The 25,650-nt window shown below is 43.3% G+C and overlaps 1 protein-coding gene across 7 annotated transcripts; it reads left to right on the plus strand.

The window, feature by feature from the left end:
* The first annotated feature begins 615 nt into the window (after nt 1–615).
* Nucleotides 616–25,650, plus strand: LOC135254521 (guanylate-binding protein 1-like). Of its 7 annotated transcripts, none has more exons than XR_010329915.1 (18): nt 632–1,096; nt 1,227–1,430; nt 2,113–2,237; nt 2,749–2,864; nt 3,223–3,395; nt 3,790–4,008; nt 4,473–4,750; nt 5,309–5,504; nt 5,853–5,980; nt 6,385–6,494; nt 7,604–7,797; nt 8,630–8,872; nt 9,401–9,681; nt 10,366–10,569; nt 10,975–11,077; nt 11,718–11,911; nt 12,622–13,078; nt 23,484–23,544. XR_010329915.1 is itself a non-coding variant. In XM_064334749.1 (18 exons), the coding sequence occupies exons 2-18, from the start codon at nt 1,253–1,255 to the stop codon at nt 25,287–25,289; spliced, it is 2,886 nt and encodes a 961-aa protein (XP_064190819.1). In that variant the 5' UTR covers nt 632–1,096; nt 1,227–1,252; the 3' UTR covers nt 25,290–25,650. The 7 variants fall into 7 exon arrangements, 6 of the variants coding, with proteins under 6 accessions (XP_064190821.1, XP_064190820.1, XP_064190818.1 ...); XM_064334749.1 differs by lacking the exon at nt 23,484–23,544 and adding an exon at nt 25,249–25,650 and having other exon boundaries at nt 12,622–12,724; XM_064334751.1 differs by lacking the exons at nt 5,309–5,504; nt 5,853–5,980; nt 6,385–6,494; ... (6 more) ...; nt 12,622–13,078; nt 23,484–23,544 and adding exons at nt 15,968–16,163; nt 16,753–16,880; nt 17,277–17,386; ... (5 more) ...; nt 23,111–23,304; nt 25,143–25,650 and having other exon boundaries at nt 616–1,096.

Raw genomic sequence — 25,650 nt, forward strand, 5'->3', positions numbered from 1 at the left:
ACACATTTTGAGTTTCAAGCAGCCCAGTTCCCGAACCATTATACAACATTGTTACCTCCATAAATCCCGGGCATCTCGGAAGACCGTGTGAAATGCCGTCATTTTTACACACTGTCACCATGTTTGCAGGGTAGCTATCTTGCTGAGAGAAGCAGGCCTTGGGTCTGTCTTCACATGAGCCCCCACACGAGCCAGTGGACAACTCGATTGGTTGTTAAGATGTGATGGACGCACCATAAACCTACCATAAACAAACTACTTTATTTAGCACATTTTGTTGTATCAAACATTTGAAATGAGTTTGCAACATTGTTGAAAGATTTTTTTTTTAAAGAAATCATTTTAACTAGACCCCCCCCCCCCTCACCCAACAAACCTGAAACGTACATATTCCGATTTTTCTCAGTTTATCCCAAAAATCTCTACCTTTGCCCTCCTCTACTCCTATCTTGCATTTTGCAAGGTATTCTATTAGGCTACTTTTAAAATTGAATTTGATGCAATATTTGGGGAACCCTCTGCGTCACCAGGTCGCTATCAAGTTAATATCATAGATATTATTATAGTCTAATGTATTCTATAATTTAGAATGATGTCGGAATCAGACTGATGACGTCGACTGACATTTGAGACTGCAAAGTGTGGTTGGGGGATTCCCTTGGGATGATTGGCGACACTAAACTTTCGAAACTCAAGGGGAAAGGGCACGCACAATACAGTCCATAAAGTAAAAGTGGAACTTGAAAGTAAACGTATAAAGAAGCTGACACGTTATTCGATAGGCGGTGAGTTCATAAATCTGGGCGTTTCCCTTTACATTGTGTGCTCTGCTTTTACTTTTGGTTTCGTTTTGAAAAAGAAGCAATTCATTGCATTAGCCTACATTTATTTGGCAGACGCTTTTATCCAAAGCGAAGTACAACAAGTGGATAAATAAGCTAAATAAGTCGTTTTATGTAACATGTAGGCGTATTTCGTAGCCAGCAGTGTTTCAACGTAACCTGGTGGACTTTAAGAAGTAACGGTAATTTTTACGCACGGTTAATGAGCCGAGCAGCTGCGGAACGCAAAACTAGGCTACCACTGAACGGCGAAGGTAGGTCGTGTCTGTATCTTAAATGTTTACTGGAGGATTTTTTCATGGTGTTTGGGTTTCTCGTGAGCTTTGTAGTGACCGCTACTGCGAAAATGGATACCGAATAATGGATCTTTATCTGTCTGACAAGGATTGGCGGAGCACAGCTAAACAGCGATGGCATCAGGGGGTCCTATCTGGCTGGTCGAATGCTCCTGGCATGGCAACATTAGGGTGAACCCCGAGGCCGTCGGTATCCTATCCCGCCTCCCACCACCCCTTCGGGTGGTTAGCATCTTCGGACCTCGCCAGTCTGGAAAGTCCTACCTGCTTGATGTCCTGGCGGGAAGCACAGGTGACAAGAGCAATACCGTCTCCCCGAACGGTTTAGACAGGGTCCCGTGCACTGTTAAAAAGTTCCTCTGAAAATTACAGTAACTTACTGGCAACTAGTTTTTTAAAATTAATTATTCTTAATGTATTAATCCAGTTTGATCGTATACTGTATACATTTATGTAACATTCATGTTTAACTGCTAAACTAGATGTATCAAGCTAGCTATCTGACCTGCTAAACAGCCCATTTTACAACCTACAGCATGTAATAAAAGGGGTCCGCACCACACATTTTTTTTGTGCTAGAATACGTTTTAAAGCCATGCTTAAAAATCACAAAAAAAACGCAACGTTTTCCTGCATTTCACAGCGATCTGCAAGGAATACATGTTAAGGAGGTATTTTTGCTCTGAGGAAAATAAAGAGGCCACGCTTTCCACTGCATTTAAAAAAAAGAAAAAAAAGAAAAATCAACATGTCTGAATGTTCCATGGTTACGCATGGACAGAGGTTTTCAGTGTCAGGGTTGCCGGGTGCACTAACGCACCACAAATGCAGCTGTTCTATTGGAGGCCTCTTAATGGAGACCTGCACGGAAAAAAAGGTGCATTGTGTAGGTTTTTTGCCTTCAGGCCTTTCGGGTGGTGGAATAAGCTTTGAGTAGTGGAATAATGGGTGATGATGTCACTTTGACCCGTAAGGGTTCGCCGCCTCCAAGGGGGATTCTCCCGACGACCTGCGTATCAACATGTGGACTCTCCCGGACACGGAGGACCCGGGCCACACTCTGGTCCTCCTGGACACGGAGGGCTTCGAGCAAGACCTGGTGAGTCCCGGAAACCCAGTCTGTATGAGCTGTCGGTTCAGCTATTTTTATCGGTCAATAATTGGCCTCGCACCAGCGTCCATGATGCCAGTGATTCCAGGTGTCTTATTGCTGGGCAGCACTGGACACCCCATGTTATAGACCTTTGGATACGTGTAAATAGCTCGTAAATAGCTTGGTGCTTCAGTTGTTTGGGTTGTAGTTTTTAAATAATCTTTCAAAATTTAAATTGAAAAAAAAAAAAAAACACTCCTAACTCACAGGTCATGAAAGGTGTTTTTTAAAATCTAATTCACAGGTGATTTAAGCTGTTTTTTTTTTTTTTGCTTAATTCACAGTAGATGAAAGATGTGTTTTTTGTATAATTCACAGGTGATTATAGGTGCGTATTTGCCTAATTTACTGGTGATTGAAGGAGTGTTTTTGGTCAATTCCCAGTAGATGAAAGGTGTGTTTTTTTGTTTAATTTACAGGTGACTGACAGGTGTGTTTTTTTTTGCTTAATTCACAGGGGATTGAAGCTGCAGCTTTTACCTGTCCCATCTTCACTCTGTCCCTGCTGCTTAGCTCTGTCTTCCTGTACAACACCCGGGGGCCCGTGAGCACGGATGCCCTGGACCAGCTCCTGTATCCTCCCCCGAATGTTCGACCTGGAAATGAAGGCTGCTGTCACATTTAACAAACACTCTTTATCTAGAGCAACTTGCCCTGCTTTGAGGTTTTTTTTTTTCTACACAATTAATGTCTGCTTGGATATTAGATTTGGATATTTACAGATGCTACTCCCTTGATTGGGGTGAAGTGGCTTGGAAGCACATTAAATGCTCTGTTCAAGGACAAAATGATAGTGTTTCCACTTGGGAATTGAACCTGCAACCTCTAGATTTCATGCCCGTTCCATATTCATTATATTACATTAAATGCAGCCCTAGCTCTTGCTAATTAATCAAATATATAATGTGATCCTTAACAAGGCCCTGAACAGTCATGTGACTATGCTGGCCAATCAGGTGAGCCTGCCTGCCATCAGCTGGGCCGGTGAGAGTCTCCTGCCGGAGTTTGTGTGGTGTGTACGAGATTACGACCTGGACGTGGCAATGGGAGACGTGGAGCTGATGCCTGAAGACTTCTTGGATTCTGTCTTCAATGACGCAAAAGGTACTGTGGCCTGCCACCTTTCCCAATATTCCCAACATTCCCAAAACTGTTTAAAATGTCTGTCAGGATAACAGGAGGGCATAGGTATAAATTAGCGAAAGGTACATTCCATACATGCCATGAATATCAGAATGGTTGACTAATGGTTACCTAATCAGTCACCCTTTATTTTGACCTTAGTATCATTCATGATCAGGTTGTTGCTCTACATATTACAAATATTGCTTCGAAGACGTAGACCGAAATAAAACAAGCAGATTCCGATGAACGAATGGAAAACTTCACAAGCTGGGTGTCAAAACCACTCTGGTACTATTTCCCTTGACGCAAGACGCATGATAGACTGATAAATCTTTCTGCCGTTTATTTATTCTTGTTCTTCTTCTGCCCCCAGGCCTGCAGTCTCCCGCGGGGGTCGTTTGTGAGCTCTTCGCCCGGGAGAGGATGGAGATCTTTGATTTCTGCCACCCTCAGAGCGGCGCGGAGACCCTGGAGGGGGTCCCGCTCAGCGAGCTGGAGCCCCGCTTCACCAGGCAGGCCAAAGCCCTGAAGAAGAGCATCTGCAGGAGTGACCCCAAAGTCCTCCAGGACTGTCGAGCCCTGAGTGGCGAAGGTGGGCATTCTGATAGTTGGCGAACCCGCCCCCCCCCCCCTCCAAGGACCCCCCCAAACCTAACCCTAACCCTAACCCTAACCCCCCCCCCTTCCAACCCTAACCCTAACCCATACCCCCCCAACACACACACAGTTTTCAGTGATGGCGGCCATCTTGGCTCACTATTCATAGGTACATTTCGATGGACCATTAACGTCTTTGGAGGAGAACAGGCCATCTTGGCTCACCCTTTGCTTACTTTTGAAACAAAATGAAGGCAAACATAAAGGACTGAAAAAAAAGATAAAATTACAGCACAATTGGAGTGTGACCATTGCACTGCATAGTTTGCTGTTGAAGAAACACAAAAGAAAAAAAACTGTTGCTAGTAGTTGTTTGAAAGTAATTTTAGAGCAGATGCTGTGTCCTGTTGTAACTGTGCAGATGCTGTGTACTGTTGTGACTGTTCAGTTTTCCATTAGATCTGGGAGACATTTTGAATCAGTTTGTGGACAGCTTGTCAAGAGGCTCACTTATCCAGCTGGACGGTGTAATTGGGGAGAGTTCACGGGCAGAGGATGCCCAGGACCTAGACTTGCCCAGGGACTGTGAGGTCCCCACAACGGAGGCGTTGCCCAGGTACGCTGAGGTCCCCAGAGAGGTGCAAGGGCCTGTGGTGGAAAGAGAGATGCCACTGAGAGAAGCACCCGCACGTCCATACGGAGAGTCTTCTGCTACTGGGACGGCAGACAGAATAACAGTGAGTATGTTCGTGTGTACGTATACACATGATAATGGTACTTTCATACTATGTTGTACAGCCCAGCATTAAAGGTACCTTTTACACCTTTAATTACAGAAAGGACCCTCATTTTAATTAGACAAAATAGATGATTAAACCAAGTTCTTGAACTGACAAGAAAACTGGGTTTGATTTAAATATTGAAAGTTACTCAGTTGAAAGTTTGAAATTGTAATTTGAGGATGTGAATTAAATGCAGATTGTTTGGTCTTGCTTCTCCTTAGTGGCTCTGTAGTTTAATGGTTATGCTGTTGTGTGATACTGATAATGTTATATAGCATGTAGTTATAATGGTATAAACTTTTAAAGCCATTTCTATGTTAGTATCAATTTAAATATTTTGAATTTTTTGAGAGTATAGAAGGACGCCTTGCTAAATGCTAGTATGTAGCTCTGCAGGATAGATTTTAGGCACCATGTTGACTTCAGGGAAGGAAAACTGACCTATGTCCTCCAGACTGAAAGACTGCAGAAATGAGGGACTTTGTGTGTGTGTGTGTGTGTGTGTGATTGTAGGTCGGCAGACATTTTGTGGACATGGACAGGCCTGTTTGTCTGATTGAGAACACGAGCGCAGGTGAACTGCAGGTGAACCAGGAATCCCTGGACATTCTGAGGTCAATCCGGCAGCCTGTGGTGGTGGTGTCCATCGTAGGCTTGTACCGCACGGGCAAGTCTTACCTGATGAACAGGCTGGCTGGGAAGCAGACAGGTATGTTTACATCTCCATCTTGGGGTGTCTTGGGTTTCTGGGGTCTTTTTCATTGTTCTGGTGCAAGAGGTTAATGTTTATGGTTGCAATCTTCTCTCTGAGGTCTGTGTTTATATAGATCTCTTTTGCTGAGCCTTGAAGTGTCAGGGTTCTAGTGTCTCTGAGTTCTCTCTGTGTTCTCATGGTTCTCATGTATCTGAGTTCTCTTTCAGGGCTCAGCTGTCTCTGGGTGTTTTCTGGGTTTTTTTTGTCTCTGATATCTTCATGTGTTCTCAGGGACCTATTGTCAGGGCTCACCTGTCTCTGAGTGTTCTCAGGGTTCTAGTGTATCTCCATGTGTGTTTTCAGGGTTCTCCTTGGGTTCCACTGTCCAGTCTGAGACAAAGGGCATCTGGATGTGGTGTGTGCCGCACCCCCACAAAGATGACCAAACTCTTGTCCTGCTGGACACTGAGGGTCTAGGGGATGTGGAAAAGGTAGGGTGTTCTCCCCTTTATGATGTCATAACCTCCCTGTATTTTCCATGTTGCGGAATGCTCTCATGTAACCAATCTTCAGCTTAAATGAGACCCACTGTTTGTTATATTAGCCTTCCTATGTAGGAGAAAGTGACATGTTTGGGTGCAAATTGCATACAAATGAAAGTATGAAAATACAAAAGATTTGTACTCTGCGTGCTTTTGTGTGCTTGTTTTCCCAACAACAAAATTACCCCTAGAGGAATTACTGTAGATCTGATGGAATCAAATTGAATTGAATCGAATCGCACAGTTAAGACAGCGCTTCCACAACCTTTTCATGAGTAAAGTATTATTATTATTTTTTTGTCAAAAGTCAGTCAGGTTCTTCCGAATCCCAAAAGGAGTTTTATTCCTTACAGGGGGATCAGAAGAATGACACCTGGATCTTTTCCCTGGCGGTCCTCCTGAGCAGCACGCTTGTCTACAACAGCATGGGCACCATCAACAACGAAGCTGTGATGAGCCTGCAGTATCCTAGCAACCATATAAACTTAGCGCTTGTGTAGAGATGAGCCTGCAGTATCCTAGCAACCATGTAAGATTAGTGCATGTGTTGAGATGAGCATGCAGTACCCTAGCAATCACGTAAGATTAGTGCATGTGTAGAGATGAGCCTGCAGTACCCTAGCAACCACGTAAGCTTAGCGCAGGTGTAGAGATGAGCCTGCAGTGTCCTAGCAACCATGTAAGTTAGTGCATGTGTTAGATGAGCATGCAGTACCCCAGCAACCTACGTAAGTTAGTCATGTGTTGAGGCATGCAGTACCTAGCAACCATTAAATAGTGCATGTGTTGAGATGGCATGTTCTAGCAATCATAAGTTTAGCAGTGTAGAGATGAGCCTGCAGTACCTAGAACCCTACTTAGCGCAGTGTAAATGAGCTGCAGTCCGTAGACACATATGCTTAGTACATGTGCAGTATTAATTTGCTACATTAAGCACCGTGTCTTTATTTTCCCTATTGTGGCAACTATGGCATGTAAAGTGATGTTATTGGTTGATGTAATGGTTATTACTGGCAACTGTAACATTAATAACTGGGTATTGTCCCTGACCTTTGCCGAATGTTTCTGCATACACTTTGTTTTAAATAAGAGTGTCTGATGAGTGCAGATATTTTGGCCAATCATGGGCTTACACACAGGTTGGACAAATAGGGAAGAGTGCTCGAAATATGAACACCTCATCACTAGATGCATAGAGTATAAATATCATACGCTATCTAGGAGGCAACATCAATTAGGAATATCCATTTACTGAATATGCAAGATTTATTGCAAAACACACACCAGAAACGTAAAGCCATAAAAATGGCATAATCTTGCTTAATAGAAATGGTAGGAGTTTTGGGTGGCTGGGGGGGGGGGAGGGTGGATGAGAGGGGGCTTCCCTCCCCCTGTATGCTGGGAATTTGATTTGGAGCTTGTGTCCCAAAACGCATCAATTTTTTGGTTTGGTTAAACTGCACAGGGAGCTGCTGGTTTTTTTTTGTTGGTAGTTTTTTGTTATTGTTGATGTCCATGAACAAGCACACACAGCTCCAGTGGCTCATTGGCTCTACCTTAACAACTCTATAGCTATGTGACAGAGCTGACCGAGCACATCAAGGTGAAGTCCACAAGGGAGGGGATGGAAGAGACGTCTTCCGATTACGTCCGCTTCTTCCCCACCTTCGTCTGGGCTGTGAGGGACTTCACTCTGGAGCTGGAGATCGACGGAAAGACCGCCACCGCAGACCAGTACCTGGAGAACTCCCTGAAGCTAAAAAATGGTAAAACGGGGCACCTGGATTTACCTGTCAGTAGCTACATTCTCTTAGCCAGACGTGTGGCATATTCTGGATGCTATATAAGGGATTCAGACCTGCAACCTGGGAGTTGCAGGCCTAGTTTCCCTGCCCTGATGCTACACTGCCACTGCCAAGTAACATTTACAGTCCAGTTTTTTTTTGTTTGAATATCATTTTGGAATGAAGTCATGCAATTGACGGTTCTGTTAAGGTGATTGACTGATAAATCATGATGGAAAATCTCACGGCAAAAAACGGTGGCTTATAGTGCTTGTGTAGCCTGCACAGAATCTCACTGTTAGGCTGTTGATAGGTTCACTGTGACCTTGTAGACAAACCGATTGATTAAGTTGCAAAATCCAGGCTATCTTGAAAACTCTTCACAGCCTATCTCAACTGCAGTTTTGATGCAATATGCATGTTTTTCTGGTAGCCTAATCCGCATATTTCTACCGTTTTTTGTGGCGACATAGCTCAGGAGGTAAGAGCGGTTGTCTGGCAGTCAGAGGTGCTGCCGGTTCGATCCCCCGCCCTGGGCATGTCGAAGTGTCCCTGAGCAAGACACCTAACCCCTAATTGCTCCCACGAGCTGATTGGTACTTTACATGGCAGCCTTTCACCGTTGGCGTGTGAGTGTGCGTGTAAATGGGTGAATGAGAGGCATCAGTTGTAAAGCGCTTTGGATAAATGCGCTGTATAAATGCAGTCCATTTACCGCTTTAAAATGAAATTGTCGAAACGTCTTTCACGAGGGAATCTTTATTTTGGTTATGTAAACCATACGGCTTATTTTGACCACGCCCCTTTCCTCAAGGTTCCTCTAAAGCGGTTGCCCTGAGTAACGATGCCCGGGAGTGCATCCGGAACTACTTCCCGGAGCGGAAGTGCTTTGTGTTCGACCAGCCCGGCTCCAAGGAGAAGCTGAAGCTTCTGGATCGACTGGCAGATTCTGAGCTGGACCCTCAATTTGTGAAGCAGACCTCTGATTTCTGCGGCTACGTTTTCGGCTGTTCCAAAGAGAAGACCGTTAAAGGGGGGATCACAGTCACCGGGAGCTGTAAGTTTGATGGAATCGGGTTTGTGGAAACATTTCCTTGATGTGGTAATGTGTGGTTCTGGGGGGGCATCTCACTGCTGATGGCGCCCGGCAGCCCTGTAGGGCGATGCGTGATTGGCTCTTGTGTTGCCCAGGGACGGGGCGTTTTAGTCTCAGATTGCACCGGCGCCCCCTGCTGGTTGATTGGGTGCCAGAGGAAATTGTTCTTTGAATGAACCTGGACCACGGAAAAGAATATTTAATGAATCGCTCTCTAAAAAACTGTCAGTCTAGTCTGATGTTTATTGCAAGGCATTTGATAAGAGTGTGGCAGGAGGGCGGGAACTGACGTTAACTAAATATATCACAGACTGCTACATTTGCACACTAAAACTATTTTGCCATGTATTGAAAAATATACCGCATGGTATTGAATAAGACATATAAAATATGTGGATGCATTCCAAGTATATTTTCCAGTGCATGCCAAAATATTATAATTTCCTGGACTCCTTACTGATCTTTTGTCTTTTCCTGTGACCGCTGCAGTGCTGGGGAACTTGGCGGTGACGTACGTGGACGCCATTCGTAGCGGGAACGTCCCGTGTTTGGAGAACGCCGTGGAGGTGCTGTCTCAAATCGAAAACTCGACGGCGATCGAGGAGTCTTTCGCCCTCTACAGGCGGCTGCTGGGAGAGCGGGTGGAACTGCACACCGAGACTCGAGAGGAGCTCTCCAGCGCTCACGAGGGCTGCCTGAAGGAGGCGCTGCAGCTCTTCATGAATCGCTCCTTCAAGGACGAGGACCAGAAGTATCAAGAAGCACTCATGGTTTGTAGGCCTGTTTTGTCTCTGGGTGGAGTGTTCATTCACAAAGCCAGAGGTGCAAAACTCAATTCTATTGGTGGGATAGTGCTTGGGGTGGCAGTGTAGCATAATGGGTAAAGAGCTGGTCTTCTAACCTAAAGGTCGCTGGTTCCATTCCCAGGTACTTAACCTGCATTGCTTCAGTATATGTCCAGCTGTATACATTACATTACAGGCATTTAGCAGACGCTCTTATCCAGAGCGATTTAAACAACTTTTACATAGCATTTACATTGTATTATGTTGTGTGAGTCACTCTGGATAAGAGCATCTGCTAAATGCCTGTAATGTAATGGTGTACCCAGCTTGTCTCCCTTACTTTTCTAACCAGCCATTTATGCTATTGTTGGTCACTTCTGTGACTGACCACAGTAAAACAGTTGGGACACTGCAGTCTGCAGTAGTAGCTGATGATTGAAAAAGGTGTCGGATCAAGACATGATTGAACTAATTAAATAATTAAGAGCGGAAGTTGGCATGACATTTTTGATGCCAACTTTGAAACGGATCAGCCTCGGTTACCCAAATTCAGACCCAAGTATTTGACGTGCTCCTTCTCAAGCACAGCGAATGCGACTAATCACGTCCTCGATTGAACGTGGAGCGGACCATCGACGGAATTTGTTTCAGCCTGCGTGTTGTTGGCAGGAGCGGGTGAGGAAGGCGTACGAGGACAAGTGCGCGGAGAACGAGGAGATGTCGCGGAACCACTGCATAGCTCTCCTCCTCCAGCTGGCAGACGACATGGAACCGGAGGAATCCTACATGAAGCCGGGGGGATATCAGCGCTTTAAGGCCCACCTGGACAAATTGGTTGAACTGTACAAAAGTGCCCTGGGCAAAGGGGTGAAGGTAACTCACTCCCAGGCTTCCTCCTGGCCTTTAGCAGCACTAGCGCCCCCCCAGTTCTTGCTCCTTTCCCCTTTTAAAGGTTTGATTCAGTACATCGCATCTGTAACATTGGTTTTTTTTACATTTATAGTTGAGGCTGTTTCTGTCCTTGAGCCAAATGACCTGAATCACACTTTGGTTTTGCTGTTTAAAATGTATTTAGTTTAGTCGCAGTGTTTGGTTTGGCCCGCCCCTATAATGACGACTGATGAAACCAATTCTTTAAAATGCCTTTTGAGGCGTGCTAGTTTAGTGCACGTGCAGTGAATGTCTGGTTGTTATGCAATGTGTATGGGGCCACGGCAGACTAACCCCTGTAATGAGTTGATTATTAGCATACTTAATGTTTGAATTATCTTGATACAGGCAGAGGAAGCCTTGGAGGACTACCTGTCTGAGAAAAACCAACTGGAGAAAATGATTCTAACAGCAGATAGAAATCTGTCAGAACAACAGAGGCATCTTGAGGGTAAGAGGAGAACTTATTTTAGGTCCTACATGATCTCATAAAGGAATCCATTTTAGCTCCTACATGATCTCATAAAGAAATCCATTTTAGGTCATACATGATCACAGAAAGGAATCAATTTTAGGTCCGACACGATCTCATAAAGGAAGCCATTTTAGGTCCTACACGATCTCATAAAGGAAGCCATTTTAGGTCCTACATAATCTCATAAAGGAGGCAATTTTAGGTCCTACACGATCTCATAAAGGAAGCCGTTTTAGGTCCTATACGATCACATACAGGAGTCCATTTTAGGTCCTACATGATAACATAAACTCAAAGGAAATGAACACACTGACACCCGCTGAATAAATTTTATTCTGTCGTGGGGGTCAGTAATGTTAGCAAGTCAATGTTCTGTGCTGTGATAACAGAGAATTGTGGGAAATTTGATTTTTTTTGTAATTGTTCCGCACTGATTATTAGGCCAGAAAAGTGTGTGAATTATTTGAGTTTGTGTAAGTAATGAACTCATGTGCATAAAACAAATTTGGTGTAATAAAGTGAAGAGTATGTAGATTGGACATAAATGCATTGTACAAGTGAAGAAAGGTCTGGATTTGGAGATGGTGGGTCACCGATGTACTGCTCTGTCCCACAGAGCAGAGAGCCCAGACAGAGAGAGCAAAGCAGAGAGCAGCAGCAGCCCGAGAACAGCAGGAGGCTCTGGAGAGAAGAATGAATGATGTAGAAAGGGCTCGTCGGGAGAACGAGAGGCAACTGATGGAGAAAATGGAGAGGGACCGGAGAGCGTTACTGGCGGAAAACCAGCAGGTTATGGACCAGAGACTGCGGGTACAGTATCAACCCAGCCCAGATACACTATCGTACAAATATACACACAGCTACACTGTTGTACCAATTTACACACAGCTAAACTACCATACCAATATACACACAGCTACCCTACCATACCAATATACACACAGCTAAACTACTCTACCAGTATACACACAGCTACACCGCTGTACCAATATACACACAGCTGCACTACTGTACCAATATACACACAGCTACACTGCGGTACTAATATACACACAGCTACACTGTACCAATATACACACAGCTGCACTACTGTACAAATTTACACACAGCTACAATACTGCACACAGCTACTGTACTAATATACACATAGCCACACTGCTGTAGCGTTATACACCCAGCTACGCTACTGTAGCTGTACGTATAATGGAAACGAACCTCTGGCCCCACCAGCTCACATATTTACCATCATAATGAATAGCATTTGAATCAGTGGTCTCGTGGAAAACGTGTGTGTCATAGTTACATTCTGGGTCATTAAATATTTTCTTTAAAATGTAATGGGTTAAAAGAAATAGCAGGCCTTCAGGGATGAAAATGATCAGGTACAGTGCCAATGCCTGAAAAAAAAATGTGCTCGGGTGCGGTGACAAAGCGTTCGATGCTTTCCTAGTCAAATAGCAGACATCAGGAGGACGAATAAATGCACTTTCTCCTCATCCTCCACCTTCGTTTTCACGCAGGAGCAACGCGCCCTGTTGGAAGAAGGGTACAACAGCAGGGCGGAACGGTGGGACGGGGAGATTCGGCAACTGCGGGAGGAGCTCGCCTCGCAGAGGAGAAACAGTGGAGGAGGAGGAGGAGGCTGTGTCATTTCCTAAGGACTGGAGCCAAATGGGCAAAATGCGTGTGCTGCTACCTGTTCATTCTTTTCTTTTCTGGGTTCATTCGCACTGGCGCTGAACACGAGGACCTCGGAAAACCGCGTCGTTTCATGACCTCGTCGTTTCATGATGTTTATGTTGCTTTGTGTTGCAATCGTATGCCATCTGTGCCCGCTCCACAAAGCGAAATGTGCAATTATTTCAGTATAATTATACAAAACTTTACCTATTTAAACATTTAATTATATTAGGCAATTTTCTGATGTAGAATTCGAATGCTGAGGGAGGTACGTGCATGTGTAAATGTTGATTTTTTGTTCTAATATTAAAGTAAAATAAAACTTGTTAAAACTTGTGGGGGAAAAGGTGTGGATGCTTCATGACTGTCAAAAAAAGGATGTTGAATTGTAAGGTTTACGCATCACGTCAGTCTGAGGTCACATTTTTTGATTGCATTGTGTGCGTTAATCTCATAAATCATTGTATGTGTTTCTGATGGGTATAGGTACGGTGGTTGCTGAGGGACATTCAGTGCCTAGCCTGACCCTTCCTGAAAGAGTGTAGGCTTTTTCACGTGGTCCCCTCTGCCCTTGAAGATGGGCTTGGCCACAGCCGTGATATCATTGCTACGTCTGCCCCATTGTATTGTTTATGAACCAGATTTGTATTTCCTTGAAGAGCCTCTGACAGCTACAGTTTCAAAGATCACATAGATTTAATTTCCGTCATGTCAAATAGTGTTATAATGATAATAATCTTTATTTTTTTGAACTTTGTCTATTGGAAATATATATATATATATATATATATATATATATATATATATATGCATATCATTGTATTTATATAGCACTTTTCCGAACTTCCGAACGCTCAAAGTGCTTTACAGTGATGAAGGGGAACTCGCCTCATCCACCACCAACATGTAGCACCCACCTGGGTGATGCACGGCGGCCATTTTGCACCAGAACGCTCACCACACATTAGCTAAGGTGGAGAGGGAGAGAACATTTTTTAGTCAATTAAATCAGGGGATGATTTTTGGTGGCAAGTGTTTGCGAGAGCCAGATCTGGGATTTAGCCAGGACACCGGGGAACCCCCTACTCTTTGCGATAAGTGTCATGGGATCTTTAATGACCACAGTGAGTCAGGACCTCGGTTTAACGTCTCATCCGAAAGATGGCATCTCCTACAACACAGTGTCCCCATCACTGCACTGGGGCATTAGGGTTTATTTGACCAGAGGGAAGATTGCCCCCTGCTGGCCCACCAACACCACTTCCAGCAGCAACTCAGTATTCCCTGGTGGTCTCCCATCCAAGTACTAGCCAAGCCCACACTTGCTTAGCTTCAGCCATTCGGAGCAGAGTGCATGGAGTGTATGGCTGCTGGCTGATGCTAGATCCACCATGAGACTCAAGTTAAATTTTAATTATGCTGTTTCTTTGTGATTGGTTACATCTTGCATGGTGTAAGGGAAAAATAAGAAATTGTTGTTTACATACATTTACCTGCATTTATATAACCGAAAACACACAGCTACACTGCTGTAACCGAGAAGTGTTGGGAGCATCGGCATTCCTTATGTTTCTCCACTCATTTGTTCAGGTTTTTCCTTCAATTTGTCACGTGTCTGTATATATTTTAAAAAATTAATATTTATTTTTGAAAAAAAATTAAGATTTTAATTAAATATTAATATTTTACTAAATATTCACTTCTGAAGATATATACAATTATTTGCCTTTTTTAAATTAAAATATATTTTTAAATATTTATTTTTAAATCTGACTTAACATTTGTGCCAGTATATTTTGAGATTTTTCAATCAAATCATAAAATATGAACTAAAAACTTTATTTTGCATGTCTGTTAAATCTGAGAAAAATGAATAATTTAGTAAAAATCTTTGCAGCAATGGCATAAAAAAAACAGGAAAAATTTGAAAAAAGTGATGTGCTTTATTTTATTTTGGGACAGTGGTCAGTATGTTCTTGGGATTGGGAATAGCGGACCTGTTTCTGTCGTCTCCCGATGATTATCAGAACACGCATGCGTCTGTCACAAATGGCTCACCAGTTTCTTTTCAAACACAGGGACCCGTCTGCAGTGAAGAAACATTCAGGTGGACAAAGGAACTGCAGACATTATAGCCAGGCATTTTCAAACACTCATCACCCCCAGCTAACATCGCTGACGTCATGGAGGTGTCACAGGTAGCTAGTCGACTGCCACAGAGAGTCATGTGGATGTTAGCTGATTTTATGCTACTGAGTTAGCAGTATGACCTATGTAATACACTATATCCAATACTCAACATTACACATTTGAGGTTTATACAATCCATGTGCCATTTCAAGCATTCCTCACATAATTAATCATTTTTTTTGTGTAGTGAATTTCCCATTTGAAACTTGCCATTTGTTTCTATAATGCAACTGACTTTAAATTCCAGTTGCACATCAAATTCAACCTTTCCTGTCTCCTGCAAATAGATTTTTGTGACATTCCTTTATAGGATTTGGGGGTCATCTTCATAAGTGAATGTTGTAAAATGAAATGTCTTTGAAACTGGCGATCAGTTGGTCTTGTAACAAGTTCAATTCCCCGGTAGGACATTGTATATTCAGTGTATATCCAGCTGCATCAATGGATGCAATGTAAATGCTATGTAAAAAAAAAAAAAAAAAATGTTGTGTAAGTCGAGTTTGTCTGGTTTCACTTTGAATTTGAGAAACCCAATTCCCGTAAATCAGGCTCATGCTGTCTATATGTTTTGAGCACTACTTCCTCTTGAACACCAGCTCAACGGTCTCTCTCTGAAAGTGGACACAGTTTGACTGTCTGGGCCACTTGTTACGTGGAGTCTAGCAGTTAGCGGTAAATATATTAATATCCATTCCTTGTGCCTGCATTCAAGGTTATAGGCTTAGTTTTTTTTTCTTCTTTTTGTAATATGTAAATAATATTATGTATGTAAAATGTGCCTAAGTGAATGTAAGATTTTTCAATTGTATTTGGTTAATTCTTTTTATGTATGTTTAAAAATCATTCAGCATTTTAAAATTTGGCGTCAAAAGAATTACTATGCATGTTACTGCGCTATTAAGATACAGGGCACGTATGTGATAAGTACACTTATGGAGGACTATATTACTTAGCAGGTGAACTGGAGTGTGTGTGTGTGCGTGTGTGTGATTCCAGGTCGGCAGACATCTTGTGGACATGGACAGGCCTGTCTGTCTGATAGAGAACACAAGCGCTGGTGAACTGCAGGTGAACCAGGAATCCCTGGACATTCTGAGGTCAATCCGGCAGCCTGTGGTGGTGGTGTCCATCGTAGGCTTGTACCGCACGGGCAAGTCTTACCTGATGAACAGGCTGGCTGGGAAGCAGACAGGTATGTTTATATCTCCATCTCAGGGAGACTTGGGTTTCTGGGGTCTTTTTCACAGTTCTGGTGCCAGAGGTATTATATTTATGGTTTCCGTCTTCTCTCTGAGGTTTCTGTTTATTCTAACCCTGCTGAGTCTTTAAATTTCAGGGTTCTAGTGTCCCTGGTCTGGGTTCTCTCTCTGTTCTTAGGTTTCAAGTGTCTCAGGGTTCCCTACATGTGTTTTCAGGGTTTCAGAGTCTCTGTGGTCTCTCTGTGTGTTTTCCGGGTTTGATAGTGTCTCTGGGTTCTCTCCGCATATTTTTTGGTTTCTAGTGTCTCTGGGTTCCACTTGGCCTGACACCAAGCTGCAACCTGAAAACTAGACCTATAGATGACCTTATCCTAACACTGCCTTTTCAGGATTTTAGTGTCTCCAGGTTCTCTCTGGGTGTTCACAGAGTTATAGTTTCTCTGAGTTCTCTATGTGTGTTTTCAGGGTTATAATTTTACTGGGTTCTCTCTGGATGTTACTGTATCAGGGTTCTAGTGTAGCTTGAGTTCTGTGTGTGTTTTCAGGGTTCTAGCGTATCTTGAGTTCTCTCTGTGTTTTCAGGGTTCCCCTTGGGCTCCACTGTCCAGTCTGAGACAAAGGGCATCTGGATGTGGTGTGTGCCACACCCTCACAGAGATGACCAAACTCTGGTCCTGCTGGACACTGAGGGTCTAGGGGATGTGGAAAAGGTAGGGTGTTATGACATCATTCCCTCCACTGTGCCTTGTTCCAGAATGTTTTAATGTTACCTTCCTCAGCTAAACTCCTGCACCTGTCTATCAAATATTCCTTGGACAATAGACACATTATTAGTTACTTTAAGTTCCCCATGTAGATGAAAGTGACATATTTGGGTGCAAATGTCATAAAAATGGTAATACGTTTAGAAAAGATATTGCCTTGTACTCTGTGTATTTATTGTGTTTTGTGCTTGTTTTGGAATTGCCCCTGAATGGAATTAAACTGATTTGAACTGAATCATGCAGTTAAAAAAGCGCTGCAATAGATTTTTATGAACAGTTTTTGTTTGCGTGAAAAGCCAATCAAGTTTTTCCTAATCCCAAAAAGTGTTTTATTTCTAACAGGGGAATCAGAAAAATGACACCTGGATCTTTTCCTTGGCTGTCCTCCTGAGCAGCACATTGGTCTACAACAGCATGGGCACCATCAACAATGAAACTGTGATGAGCCTGCAGTATCCTAGCAACCACATAAGTTAAGCGCATGTGTAGAGATTAGTCTGCAGTATCCACTTTCTACATTAAGGGCAGCTAGCTAGCTGAGTAAGAGAGCAAAGAGGACTCCTAACTACAATTAAGTGTATCAAAATGCCTTATCAACACTAAAGTGCGTCTCAGAAGAGAAAAGAGAAAACAGACCAGGAGAGAAAGGTAGCCAAGTTGCCAGAGTCGTCAAACCCGCAACTCAACCATGTCAGAAAGCCTGTGACCATGGATATATCAACAACCTTCCCTGCTGTCATTCAGGACACGTTTTAAAGCAGATCGTCAACACACACCTCTCTCCTAACTAAAATTCTTATTCTGGAACAGCATCTTGTAACCTTCGGTGAGGTGTGTAGGCCACTGCGGTTGTTATGACATTACCTGCCACAGTTGCTACAGCAGAGCACTGTTGAAATGAATGAATGACTTATAAATTTAAATTAATCAAGAACAACCTGAAGAGCAGCATCAGGCTGGGCAGACTGAATGGTCTGGCTATAGGCCATACTTTCTTTCAAGAGTGCCAGAGCTCGGGAGCTTAATTTGTTAATGTAGGCTTGTCGAATGCTCTTCTAATGAGTGAGTAGATTAAGTGCTTTTCAAAGGGATTGGTGTTGGGCTTCTGATGTTGCCAGCCTGTTAATAGTTTGAACTGAATGTGTGCCTCAACAGTTGGTTTTTTATTTGTATAGCAAAGCAACAGTGCTAAACAGTAAACCTTGATCACAACATTTCGAATAAGTGTAATCCACATACGTTTCTTAAAGGGATAATTCACATTTTTAGACCCAGGTCCACGGAGCTACTAGCCACAAATTATGTGATAAATTGGGGGGCTCAAGCTCTCCTAACTCGTGTATGTACAGCTCGCTCTGTGTTTGCTGTTAGCTTTGTTGACCAAATAACATTGATTTAATGGGGGCTGAGAGTCACCACTGGAGAGCTATTTAACAGAGACACTATTATACAAACTTAAACACTTTGCCACATGTTTATTTGTTTGCATGAATACATATCTTGTAATCAAATGTGTGTTTGCCAGTATAGCCCAAAAACCAGGATTATAGTTTTTTTCCACCTTTGGACATTTAGTATAAACTACAGACTTTGTAATGTCCTGAGTTCCAAAAGCGCCACATTCCATGGGCTAGGGAGAGCACTGGCATTGTAGATTTAGAGATATTCATGCTTCTTCATGCATGCCACAAAAAGAATCACGCTCCAATTATGCTTATTTTTGTGCTTGTTGGTATGATGTGTGGTGTGGGCCTAAGTAAGCTAACGGTCAAGCTAGTGAGTGTGTTGGGTATGTTTCCTCGTCTGTGTGTGTTTTTAGAAAGACCTGAGGCTTGGATCAAAACTGTGAATTGCTCAAATCAGAAACGAGTCTGTGTTACATTTGCTATGATCAATACAGCACCCATGAAAAATGTATACTGATCCCTTTGAATTGTCACATATAACTTTTTCCCTTTTTTATAATACGGGCAGTTTCATGAAACAGTTTTTCAGTTGCAGCACACAGCTCCAGTGGCTCTTCCTTAATAACTCTACAGCTATGTGACAGAGCTGACCGAGCACATCAAGGTGAAGTCCACCGAGGAGGAGACGGAAGAGACGTCTTCCGACTACGTCCGCTTCTTCCCCACCTTCATCTGGGCTGTGAGGGACTTCACTCTGGAACTCGAGATCAACGGAGAAGCAGTCACTGCGGACGAGTACCTGGAGAACTCCCTGAAGCCAAAAAATGGTAAAACGGGGCACCTGGATTTACCTGTCAGTAGCTACATTCTCTTACCCAGACGTGTGGCATATTCTGGATGCTGTATAAGGGAGTCATTTACAGTCCAGTTTTTTTTTGTTTGAATATCATTTTGGAATAAAGTCATGCAATTGATGGTTCTGTTAATGTGATTGACTGATAAATCATGATGGAAAATCTCACGGCAAAAAAGGCCTATAGTGCTTGTGTAGCCTGCACAGAATCTCACTGTTAGGCTGTTGATAGATTCACTGTAACCTTGTAGACAAACTGATTGATTAAGTTGCAAAATCAAGGCTATCTTGAAAACTCTTCTCAACCTACCTCAACTGCAATTTTGACTGACATGCATGTTTTGCTGGTAGCCTAATCTGCATATTTCTACCTTTTTAAAAAAATGAAATTGTCAAAACATCTTTCACGAGGGAATCTTTATTTTGGTAATGTAAACCATACGGCTTATTTTGACCACGCTCCTTTCCTCAAGGTTCCTCTAAAGCGGTTGCCCTGAGTAACGATGCCCGGGAGCGCATCCGGAACTACTTCCCGGAGCGGAAGTGCTTTGTGTTCGACCAGCCCGGCTCCAAGGAGAAGCTGAAGCTTCTGGATCAACTGGCAGATTCTGAGCTGGACCCTCAATTTGTGAAGAAGACCTCTGATTTCTGCGGCTACGTTTTCGGCTGTTCCAAAGAGAAGACCGTTAAAGGGGGGATCACAGTCACCGGGAGCTGTAAGTTTGATGGAATCGGGTTTGCGGAAAAAGAGAAACATTTCCTTGATGTGGTAATGTGTGGTTCTGGGGGGGCGTCTCACTGTGGATGGCGCCCGGCAGCCCTGTAGGGCGATGCGTGATTGGCTCTGGCTTTGCCCAGGGACGGGGTGTTTTAGTCTCAGATTGCACCGGCGCCCCCTGCTGGTTGATTGGGTGCCAGAGGAAATTGTTCTTTGAATGAACCTGGACCACGGAAAATAATATTTAATAAATCCCTCTCTAAAAAACTGTCAGTCCAGTCTGATGTTTATTGCAAGGCATTTAATAAGAGTGTGGCAGGAGGGCGGGAACTGACGTTAACTAAATATATCACATTTGCACACTAAAACTATTTTGCCATGTATTGATGGGGCGACATAGCTCAGGAGGTAAGACCGATTGTCTGGCAGTCGGAGGGTTGCCGGTTCAAACCCCGCCCTGGGCGTGTTGAAGTGTCCTTGAGCAAGACACCTAACCCCCAACTGCTCTGGAGAATGAAAGGCATCAATTGTAAAGCGCTTTGGATAAATGCAGTCCATTTACCATTTACTATGTATTGAAAAATATACTGCATGGTATTGAATAAGAATATAAAATATGTGGATGCATTCCAAGTATATTTTCCAGTGCATGCCAAAATATTATAATTTCCTGGACTCCTTACTGATCTTTTGTCATTTCCTGTGACCGCTGCAGTGCTGGGGAACTTGGCGGTGACGTACGTGGACGCCATTCGTAGCGGGAGTGTCCCGTGTTTGGAGAACGCCGTGGAGGCGCTGTCTAAGATCGAGAATTCGGCGGCGGTCGATGAGTCTTTCGCCCTCTACAGGCGGCTGCTGGGAGAGCGGGTGAAACTGCACACCGAGACCCAGGAGGAGCTCTCCAGCGCTCACGAGGGCTGCCTGAAGGAGGCGCTGCAGCTCTTCATGAATCGCTCCTTCAAGGACGAGGACCAGAATCAAGAAGCACTCATGGTTTGTAGGCTTGTTTTGTCTCTGGGTGGAGTGTTCATTCACAAAGCCAGAGGTGCAAAACTCAATTCTATTGGTGGGCTAGTGCTTGGGGTGGCAGTGTAGCATAATGGGTAAAGAGCTGGTCTTCTAACCTAAAGGTCGCTGGTTCCATTCCCAGGTACTTAACCTAAATTGCTTCAGTATATATCCAGCTGTATAAATGGATACAATGTAAATGCTATGTAAAAGTTGTGTAAATCGCTCTGGATAAGAGCATCTGCTAAATGCCTGTAATGTAATGTATACAGCTGGATATATACTGAAGCAATGCAGGTTAAGTACCTTGCTCAAGGGTACAACGGCAGTGTCCTACCCAGGAATTGAACCTATGACCTTTCGGTTACAAGCCCAGTTCCTTACCCACTGTGTTACACTGCCGCCCGTATAAGTGGATGCAATGTAAATGCTATAAAAAAATTTTTTTTTAAAGTTGTGTGAGTCACTCTGGATAAGAGCATCTGCTAAATGCCTGTAATGTAATGGTGTACCCAGCTTGTCTCCCTTACTTTTCTAACCAGCCATTTATGCTATTGTTGGTCACTTCTGTGACTGACCACAGTAAAACAGTTGGGACACTGCAGTCTGCAGTAGTAGCTGATGACTGAAAAAGGTGTCGGATCAAGATATGATTGAACTAATTAAATAATTAAGAGCAGAAGTTGGCATGAAATTCTGAAACGGATCAGCCTCGGTTACCCAAATTCAGATCCAAGTATTTGATGTGCTCCTTTTCAAGCACATTGAATGCAACTAATCACGTCCTTGATTGAACGTGGAGCGGACCATCGACAGAATTTGTTTCAGCCTGCGTGTCGTTGGCAGGAGCGGGTGAAGAAGGCGTACGAGGACAAGTGCGCGGAGAACGAGGAGATGTCGCGGAAACACTGCATAGCTCTCCTCCTCCAGCTGGAACAAGTCATGGAACCGGAGGAATCCTACATGAAGCCGGGGGGATATCAGCGCTTTAAGGCCCACCTGGACAAATTGGTTGAACTGTACAAAAGTGCCCTGGGCAAAGGGGTGAAGGTAACTCACTCCCAGGCTTCCTCCTGGCCTTTGGCAGTGCTAGCGCCCCCCAGTTCTTGCTCATTTCCGCTTTTAAAGGTTTGATTCAGTACATTGCATCTGTAACATTGGTTTTTTACATTTATAGTTGAGGTTGTTTCTGTCCTTGAGCCAAATGACCTGAATCACACTTTGGTTTTGCTGTTTAAAATGCATTTAGTTTAGTCGCAGTGTTTGGTTTGGCCCGCCCCTATAATGACGACTGATGAAACCAATTCTTTAAAATGCCTTTTGAGGCGTGCCAGTTTAGTACACGTGCAGTGAATGTCTGGTTGTTCTGCAATGTGTATGGGGCCACAGCAGACTAACCCCTGTAATGAGTTGATTATTAGCATACTTAATGTTTGAATTATCTTGATATAGGCAGAGGAAGCCTTGGAGGACTACTTGTCTGAGAAAAACCAACTGGAGAAAATAATTCTGACAGTAGATAGAAATCTGTCAGAACAACAGAGGCATCTTGAGGGTAAGAGGAGAACTTATTTTAGGTCCTACATGATCTCATAAAGGAATTCATTTTAGGTCCTACATGATCACATAAAGTAATCCATTTTATCTCCTACATGATAACATAAAGGAATCCATTTGAGCTCATACATGATCTCATAAAGGAATCCATTTTAGGTCCTACATGAGCACAGAAAGGAAGCCATTTTAGGTCCTACACAATCTCATAAAGGAAGCCATTTTAGGTCCTACATGATCTCATAAAGGAGGTCATTTTAGGTCCTACACGATCACATACAGGAGTACATTTTAGGTCCTACATGATCTCATAAACTCAAAGGAAATGAACACACTGAGACCCGCTGAAGTGAATTTCATTCTGTCGTGGGGGTCAGTAATGTTAGCAAGTCAATGTTCTGTGCTGTGATAGCAGAGAATTGTGGGAAATTGGATTTTTGTTTGTTCCGCACTGATTATTAGGCCAGAAAAGTGTGTAAATTATTTGAGTTTGTGTAAGTAATGAACTCATGTGCATAGAACAAATTTGGTGTAATAAAGTGAAGAGTATGTAGATTGGACATAAATGCATTTTACAAGTGAAGAAAGGTCTGGATTTGGAGATGGTGGGTCACCGATGTACTGCTTTGTCCCACAGAGCAGAGAGCCCAGACAGAGAGAGCAAAGCAGAGAGCAGCAGCAGCCCGAGAACAGCAGATGGCTCTGGAGAGAATAATGAATAATGTAGAAAGGGCTCGTCGGGAGAACGAGAGGCAACTGATGGAGAAAATGGAGAGGGACCGGAGAGCGTTACTGGCGGAAAACCAGCAGGTTATGGACCAGAGACTGCGGGTACAGTATCAACCCAGCCCAGATACACTATCGTACAAATATACACACAGCTACACTGCTGTACCAATTTACACACAGCTACACTACTGTACCAATACACACACAGCTACACTACTGTACGTATATACACACAGCTACACTACTGTACCAATATACACACAGCTAAACTACTGTACCAGTATACACACAGCTACACTGCTGTACCAATTTACACACAGCTACACTGCTGTACCAATATACACACAGCTGCACTACTGTACCAATTTACACACAGCTATACTACTGTACCAATATACACACAGCTAAACTACTGTACCAGTATACACACAGCTACACTGCTGTACCAATACACACACAGCTAAACTACTGTACCAGTATACACACAGCTACACTGCTGTACCAATTTACACACAGCTACACTGCTGTACCAATATACACACAGCTGCACTACTGTACCAATTTACACACAGCTACACTACTGTACCAATATACACACAGCTAAACTACTGTACCAGTATACACACAGCTACACTGCTGTACCAATTTACACACAGCTACACTGCTGTACCAATATACACACAGCTGCACTACTGTACCAATTTACACACAGCTACACTACTGTACCAATATACACACAGCTAAACTACTGACCAATATACACACAGCTACACTGCTGTACCAATTTACACACAGCTACACTGCTGTACCAATATACACACAGCTGCACTACTGTACCAATTTACACACAGCTACACTACTGTACCAATATACACACAGCTAAACTACTGTACCAATATACACACAGCTACACTGCTGTACCAATATACACACAGCTAAACTACTGTACCAATTTACACACAGCTACACTGCTGTACCAATATACACACAGCTGCACTACTGTACCAATTTACACACAGCTACACTACTGTACCAATATACACACAGCTAAACTACTGTACCAGTATACAAACAGCTACACTGCTGTACCAATATACACACAGCTGCACTGCTGTACCAATTTACACACAGCTACACTACTGTACCAATATACACACAGCTACACTGCGGTACCAATATACACACAGCTACACTACTGTACCAATATACACACAGCTAAACTACTGTACCAGTATACACACAGCTACACTGCTGTACCAATTTACACACAGCTACACTGCTGTACCAATATACACACAGCTAAACTACTGTACCAGTATACACACAGCTACACTACTGTACCAATATACACACAGCTACACTGCTTTACCAAAATACACACAGCTACACTACTGTACCAGTATACACACAGCTACACTACTGTACCAATATACACACAGCTACACTGCTTTACCAAAATACACACAGCTACACTACTGTACCAGTATACACACAGCTACACTACTGTACCAATATACACACAGCTACTCTACTGTACCAATATACACATAGCCACACTGCTGTAGCGTTATACACCCAGCTACACTACTGTAGCTGTATGTATAATGGAAACGAACCTCTGGCTCCACCAGCTCATATATTTACCATCATAATGAATAGCATTTGAATCAGTGGTCTCGTGTAAAACGTGTGTCATAGTTACATTCTGGGTCATAGAAGATTTTCTTTAAAATGTAATGGGTTAAAAGAAATAGCAGGCCTTCAAGGATGAAAATGATCAGGTACAGTGCCAATGCCTGAAAAAAAAATGTGCTCGGGTGCGGTGACAAAGCGTTCGATGCTTTCCTCCGGTGTAACTTTGTCTTCCTAGTAAAATAGCAGACATCAGGAGGACGAATAAATGCACTTTCTCCTCATCCTCCACCTTCGTTTTCACGCAGGAGCAACGTGCCCTGTTGGAAGAAGGGTACAACAGCAGGGCGGAACAACTGGACGAGGAGATTCAGCGAATGCTGGAGGAGCTCGACTCGCGTAATAGAAACGGAGGAGGAGGAGGAGGAGGAGGAGGAGGCTGTGTCATTTCCTAAGGACTGGAGCCAAATGGGCAAAATGCGTGTGCTGCCACCTGTTCATTCTTTTCTTTTCTGGGTTCATTCGCACTGGCGCTGAACAAGAGGACCTCGGAAAACCGCGTCGTTTCATGACCTCGTCGTTTCATGATGTTTATGTTGCTTTATGTTGCAATCGTATGCCATCTGTGCCCGCTCCACAAAGAGAAATGTGCAATTATTTCAGTATAATTATACAAAACTTTACCTATTTAAACATTTAATTATATTAGGCAATTTTCTGACGTAGAATTCAAATGCTGAGGGAGGTACGTGCATGTGTAAATGTTGATTTTTTTTTGTTCTAATATAAAAGTAAAATAAAACTTGTTAAAACTTG

This window comes from Anguilla rostrata, chromosome 5 (genome assembly GCF_018555375.3).
Source record: "Anguilla rostrata isolate EN2019 chromosome 5, ASM1855537v3, whole genome shotgun sequence".
Taxonomy (NCBI): domain Eukaryota; kingdom Metazoa; phylum Chordata; class Actinopteri; order Anguilliformes; family Anguillidae; genus Anguilla; species Anguilla rostrata.